Source organism: Melanotaenia boesemani, chromosome 7 (assembly GCF_017639745.1).
Source record: "Melanotaenia boesemani isolate fMelBoe1 chromosome 7, fMelBoe1.pri, whole genome shotgun sequence".
NCBI classification, from domain to species: domain Eukaryota; kingdom Metazoa; phylum Chordata; class Actinopteri; order Atheriniformes; family Melanotaeniidae; genus Melanotaenia; species Melanotaenia boesemani.
The window spans coordinates 17,098,954-17,105,721 of record NC_055688.1 but is presented as its reverse complement, the minus strand read 5'-3'; the positions used below and the strand labels follow the sequence as shown (position 1 = coordinate 17,105,721).

At 39.7% G+C, this 6,768-nt stretch overlaps 1 protein-coding gene across 1 annotated transcript; it reads right to left on the bottom strand.

Annotated features, from left to right (window-relative positions):
• Window positions 1-1,673, bottom strand: LOC121642774. Its single transcript, XM_041989723.1, has 5 exons — window positions 1,645-1,673; window positions 1,141-1,547; window positions 914-1,036; window positions 673-734; window positions 1-569 (listed from the first exon to the last, which is right to left on the bottom strand). Exons 1-5 carry the CDS (start codon window positions 1,671-1,673, stop codon window positions 447-449), a joined length of 744 nt encoding a protein of 247 aa, XP_041845657.1. The 3' UTR covers window positions 1-446.
• Between the last annotated feature and the right edge of the window lie 5,095 nt (window positions 1,674-6,768).

Genomic DNA, 6,768 nt, shown 5'->3' with positions numbered 1-6,768 from the left:
TTGCATATAATTCTGTAAATCACATGTTTTATTGTGTATATAGGACATTTACACTCAATAAGGAACATGATAATTACTCCTTTAAGCAGGACATTCACAGCTGTATTTCTTTTTTTATGTACAAGTGTAAACAAAGAGATGAAACAAAGCTTTTGGTATCAAAATTTATACCAAAGTTAAAGTTGAAGAAGTAAAACAACATAAAGCATAAACAATAAAAATGCAGGCAAAAAAATGTATGACAAGATACAAGCAAAAGCAAACACAGGTAAATAAGAACAAATGTAAGATAGATATAGACAATTTAATGAGGAGAACGTATGTAATGATTTATTCTATTTTCATCCTAAAATTGATAGCTGACAATAGTATGAATAAATCTTTTGTCATTATTTATTTTCAACATAGAATGGCAATATCAGTATATTTTCATAAAGATTAGATTTTTAGGATTTGACCTGAGAATACAGACTTTCTTCAGTATTCAGCTTTTTCTTCCTCCTTCCTCTCTTTGGTTTTGCTTCAGAGAAATATAATGCAGCATAGTTCAGATCATTTCCACCTTCAGCCTGTGCAGAAAATAAAAAAGTGAATTACAAATCACACAGTCACAACTATCTGTTTAAATAATTTGAATTGATTATTAACATAAGAATTAGTGTCATTATTTACAATATCATCTCCATTCTGACTCAAGTTGTCATGTCTGCTTCGTGAAGAGGTGATTTCTATCCCTAAAGTTAAATAAAGACAAGAAAATCATGTTTCAGTACACAGCTGACAGGAAAATTATAAACTAAATATTTTAATATATGACAAAGATTAATATCAACATAAATAAACATTCTTCATTTAACAGCTAGTTGTCTGTACTTTACCAAGCCAGAAATGTATTTTATTAAAACACACTGACCTTTACAATGTTCACAAGCTGCTCTTGGAAGTCGGTAACAGATAAGAAAAATGTTAACAATCCCAGATATGACCAAACAGATTATTGTTATCACCAGGATGAATTTGGAACATTCTGGATGCTCTAAAAACATTTAAAAGAAAATAAAAGAAACACCAATAATTACTGAATCATGATGGAATCAACACAATGCAAAAAAAGGTTTCCATGATTAAACACAGTCATACCAATTTCCAGTTTGGATCCATTTCCTAATAATAACTGTCCACATGTGGCCACGGCGCAGTAGTAGGTCCCATCATCAGAGGAGCTGATGTTCTTAAAGAAGCGATTCACACATCTCCTCTGAATGTCAGATTTCTTCTCACAGTCATCATATCCGTTTCCATCAGCATAGATGACGTCTGGATGAGATTTTTCTGATGCAGCTCTGAACCAGAACACACTGAGATCTCTTGAACACGTCTTATTTCTAGAGTCAGAGAAGACCGAACACTGCAGAGTCACTGAGTCTCCTGGACGGACTGGATCTGATGCTGTCTGAACAACAGTATAGTTTGATGTCCTCTCAGTGTTTCCTGCATAAGAAAAGCATATTTGTACATTTAAAAAATTCCTTACATATTTAGATATTCTCAAAAAGATTTTACATGATAGTGCACCTAAATATTATTGAACAGTATAAATAAAAACAATTAATTTAAAATCTTAAAGCAAATCAAATCGTTTACCTTTTACCATCAAATACGTCCCACTCCATTTAATACTTAAGGGCCAATCTGTGATGGCACAGTGATAGATTCCTTCATCTTCTTCGGTTGTCCTCGGGATGGTCAGGCTGATAAAAGTTTTTTCATCTTTAGCTTTAATTCCTGAGTCAGAAAACTCTGGTGCAAACTTAGAAGTGGACTGTTTCTGTTGCAATCGAGTCACTGTCACAATCAGCTTTAGAGTATCCCCTTGACTCTGCTTGTACCAGTAGACTTCTCTACGGCTGATTTCAGTGCCCGGCAGATCACATGTGAAACTTGCAGGTTCACCAAGTTGAACTGGCATCACTGGAATTACAGCATCTGAATTGGAAGAAACATAATATGCAAGACGGAATCTGTATAAATCTACTGAGAATACCCTCATGTAGAATAAGAAAACACTCACATCCTTGATGAAGAACGAGCAGTGTAACCCACAACACCATCATCTTGACACTGTCACTTGTTACGGAACTTACTGGTATTTCAATGACTGTAGGAGGAGATTTAATGTGGCCACGGTACCATATGTCACACTGGTAGGTGTGTCTGACTGGTTATCAGAAAAAACAGAATCTGCATCTTGAAGGTGTTGCACTTCCTGCTACATTAGCCTTGTCCATGTCATTGAGCAAAATATAATGTCATTCTCATGCATCCACTCTAAGAATAAACATAGATTGTTTTTCTTTTTGGGAAAAATGTTATTAACCACAAAGCCAGTACGACTGAAAGAATCACGAGTTAGATATAATTAGCTTGCAAGATCAGAAGAAAATAAGTGGCATTCCCTGCCCTGAGGTGAGGACAGTTCAGAGGTGATTTGGGTCTTACATTAGCTCGAATAAACCACACTGACAGAGGCAGACTAAGCTGGGTTACTTAACCAAAGCATACAGCTAAGAGGTGCAATCAGAAATCCACACAGTGCCGGTCAAAGGTAATGTGGAACCCTAGATGTCCCTCAATTGTGGCAACAACTAAGGAGTCAGTGTTTGACCCTTTAACTGGTTTTTGCATTAAACTGATGTACTTTAAAAGCGCATTTAATATATTAAATAAAATATATCCTAATGTTCTCAAAGCTTAGTTTTGTCACATGGTAAACTGGGCTGTATTTATGTAGTGCTTTTACCCAAAGAGCATTACAAATATTCTTCACATTTACACACTGATGGCAGAAGCTACCATGCAAGGCACTCAACCACGACCCATCAGGAGCAATTTGGGTTTCAGTGTCTTGCTCAGGGACACATCGACATGAGCTGACAAGCTGAGGATCGAACCGACTGTTATGAAGGACCTCAAGGAGACAGGACTAGATTAACAGGTTTTATTGCTCACAAGGTATTTTGCTTCAGAAAGAATCTTACTATCTCAAAGTTCGTATAAAGTCAAAGTAGTCAGCTTGGCCAGTCGGGACCGGGAAGAGGAAAAGGACGAGTTCTTCATGCATGAACTAGGTCCCATGGAGACTGGTAGAAGAGCTGGAGCTTATAGGTCCTGAAGCTGGGATTACTTGCATGTGTGTTTCATTAGTATTCCAGAAAGGGGGGGCGGTGGTGATTGACAGGAGCAGGTGTGTTCGTAGCAGAGTCTGGTGCAACGGTGACACTGACAATCCTCAAGCTACAAGAGGACCACCTTACTCACTAAGCCTTGCATGAACTAAGCACAAAATGAGCATGAACATGAACTACTAATTATTTACAATTAAGCATAATGATGATATTTTACTGGTGTAACCACCAGCTCGTTATGATAAAGGGAGCATTTACTTAAAATACAACTTCTTTTTTTCCTTTTTCAAATAAACAATATAATAAAAGAAACATCACAATGTAAAAACCTGTCTAGGGTCTAATATGACTCTCACTCACAAATGTAACACTAAAGAGGATTTCTCTGAAAATATGAGTTAGTACAGTAAGTTACAAGTAGCTCAAAAATAATATTTTTTACAGTGTAGCTTGCTGCTGGGACGAAAGAAATTGAGAAATGCACAAATGCAATTTAAAATTTGCTTTTGTAATAAAGGAACAAAAATTATAAAACAATTATTATAAAACATTTTAACCATGTTTGATCAAAATCGTTTTAGAGTACACTCAGTTTTTTTATTCATGTATTATTTTTATGCAAGCTTGCAGTTTAGACCGTTGGTACACATTGGAGGTCAAATAAATAGAAACACTTTGGGTCTATATTTCAACATGAACCAATAAAAGTAATATAAGTATTTTAGTCATGTAGTGAAACACATTAAACCAATCTATGCTTTATTTTGTACTAAAATAAAATGTATACCTTTGTAAACAAAATCAAATATACTGTATACAATACCAGATTACTACACAGTTTCATTTAAGCTCTGCCACTTCATTGTAAGTATTCATGTCATGTTACCGTTGTGTGTCCTCTGTTACCTCCGTGTTCATCTTCAGGTCATGTTAAATAAACATCGACTCCTGCCCTGGGGCCTCATGCATAAAACTGTGCATGGCAAAGGACACTACAGGTGGCGTCTGCAAGGACAAAAAGCGTGTGCATGCATGTCCCACAACTGTTTCAATTTATAAATCCGAATCAACTCTAAAGTTGGTGCACGTGAGGGAATGCCTTGCCACTTCCACATGGTGACTATAAAAGGTCAGGCAAATGCCTACAATAAATATTCATCAGATCATTTCCATGATGGCTTGGGAGGGGAAAAGAGGGAAGAAGCAGATTTTTTTGGAATGACAGACTGAGATCCTGATGGACCACGTTGGAAAATGTGAAAAAGGTTTAATTGGTGGGCACGACGTGGGCATTACTTTTGTCGGAAAGGTAGAATAGTGGCAGCAGATGGCAGATGCTGTCAATGTTGTGTCTCAGAAGCCAAGACACACCACAGGCATCGATAGGTGCGGCTGGATATCTCAGTTGGCAGGACATCCCTCTGCCATGCAGGAGATCAAAGTTTGAATCTCACATGGGTGAATATTAACACTCTCCAGTTGAGGCCTTAGGCAAGACGTTACAGCCTACATTAGATCGCTTTGGAGAAAAGCATCTGCTAAATGACACTCACGATGCACGTAATGTAGTTTTTTGTTTTAATATATAAAATAAATATGTAAAGATACATCTGATATTGGTGCCAGTTTATTTACTATTAAATAAGATTTCTTTTTAGTTCCTGGGTGTTCCAGCTGTGTCGGCAGTGCTACAGCTGTGGGTGGAGAGGGTGAGGCCAGAGACTCCACAAAGCACTGCAGCAGCAGTGTCCTCCGAGTCCTGCAGGTGCAGAGGGGCACAATCACAGCTATTAACAATGTGGCCAAGGAGTTGTGGGAAATGGAGACTGTCTTGACAGAAATTGGGACAACAATTAAACAAGGATTTTATAAGAATGAATAAATAAAAGGAAATCCACCTCTTTTGTGTTTCATTAGCATTGCATCACTTCTAGACGCTCCAGCCTCCAGTCTGCGTCCCACGCTGGGTCTTAGAATGAATGACCAAAGCTTATTTCTCACATTTTTTTTTTTTTTACTAACCAGGTACATGTTGGCAGCCGACTCTCCACCTCATCATTTCCTTGATTTTATTCTGTACTGTTGGTGTCGCAGTTTCCCGTTTTACCAGATTTTGTGCGTGTGCAAGAGTCAGAGTTGCCGTGGAGGTAGGAACATTGTCCCGCCAAGTTTGGTTTTCATAAATCCCAAAAGATGACTACATTTGGTGTCCGCCAGTTTTTGTACCTATGCCAGCTTTATAAATGAAACCCCCTATGTCTCCTCCTCATCAGGCTGCACTTGAGTCCTAACCACGACACCTCAACCTTGACACACTCTAAATTCATTGTGAGCATGACTGGTTGTTTGTGTCTCTGTTGACTGTGCAGTGGACTGGTGACCTGACCAGGATGTACCCTGGCTCTATGGTAACTGCTGGGATCTTCCATCAGGACATTTTCTCAGTCTTCCAGTTTCCAGGAAAAAAAATGTATCACGTGTAACGGTTTCAGCAAACTGGACCACAAAAGAGATCAGGACAGAGGGTTTGTAAGAAAACAGATTTATTGTAAGGGACTGAATAATGCTCAGGAAATCCAGGTCTGGTCACGTCGCCCACTAGCCTGTGAGAATAGGAGATCCAAGGTGAGAATAAGCGTGGCAAAATGGGGAAGTGTGAATTCTGACGCTTACGTACTGGCCGAGGAGATGGAGGACGCAGGGAGATCGCTGTACCCGGAGGGCGGTAAGGAGGTCCACTGAGGCTGTGGTGTTGTGTGAAGGGTTGAGACAAGGTTGGTGGCAAAAGGCTGAGGGGAAAAACAGTTAGTCAGGCCTAAGATCCCTACTGAGGTCCACTGAATCCTCTGATAAAGAGAAAGAGGAGGACAGGTAGCGTTAGGGATATATCCGAATCCACATCCACATCCAGATCCACATCCGAAATCCTGTATCCAAATCCAGTATCCAATCATACAATCCAATAATCCAAATCCAATAAGACAGTCCAAGGGTCAATACACGGGCAGAATCCAAACAACAGACAGCAGAGTTACCAGACAGGGGCCAGGCAGAATCAGGTATTCCAGGTCAGAAAACGGGTTGGAGGTCAGAACACAGGCAGACAGGCAGGCAATAGTGACTGGAAATTTGCAGGGTAAACCGAGACGATCTGGCAGAGAACTGTTGTCAAGCACTAGTATATAAAGCGCACCGCACAGGTGGAGCGCATCAGCAATCAGAGGCGCACTGAAGGAAGGATGCCTTCAGGGACGGCTTGGAAATCCAGACTACAGGCAAAAACAGGCTAACAGGATGAAGGTCTGAAAACCACCTTCCCTATTCTTCCCAACTGGGGGCTGTTGGTGAGGAAGTCACTGATGCAGGCACAGAGAGATGCTGACAGACCCAGATGGTGCAGCTTCAGGGCCAGCATGTCTGGGACAGTGGTGTTAAAGGCTGAGCTGAAGTCCATTAACAGCATTCTAACATAAGTATTGGGATGCTGCAGGTGAGTCAGGGCCATGTGAAGTGCTATTGAGACAACATCCTCGTAAGAACAGTTCTCGCTGTAGGTGAATTAATGTGTGGAGACTTCTTGTTT

Bases quoted from the DNA above. Each gene is read 5' to 3' on its own strand.
- LOC121642774 (XM_041989723.1), bottom strand. From the start codon at position 1,673: ATGGAGTGGGACGTATTTGATGGTAAAAG. The intron at 1,548-1,644 runs GTAAACGATTTG...AATCTTTTTGAG, and splicing joins GACGTATTTGATGGTAAAAG to AATATCTAAATATGTAAGGA. The intron at 570-672 runs GTAAATAATGAC...TTTTCTGCACAG, and splicing joins GTCAGAATGGAGATGATATT to GCTGAAGGTGGAAATGATCT.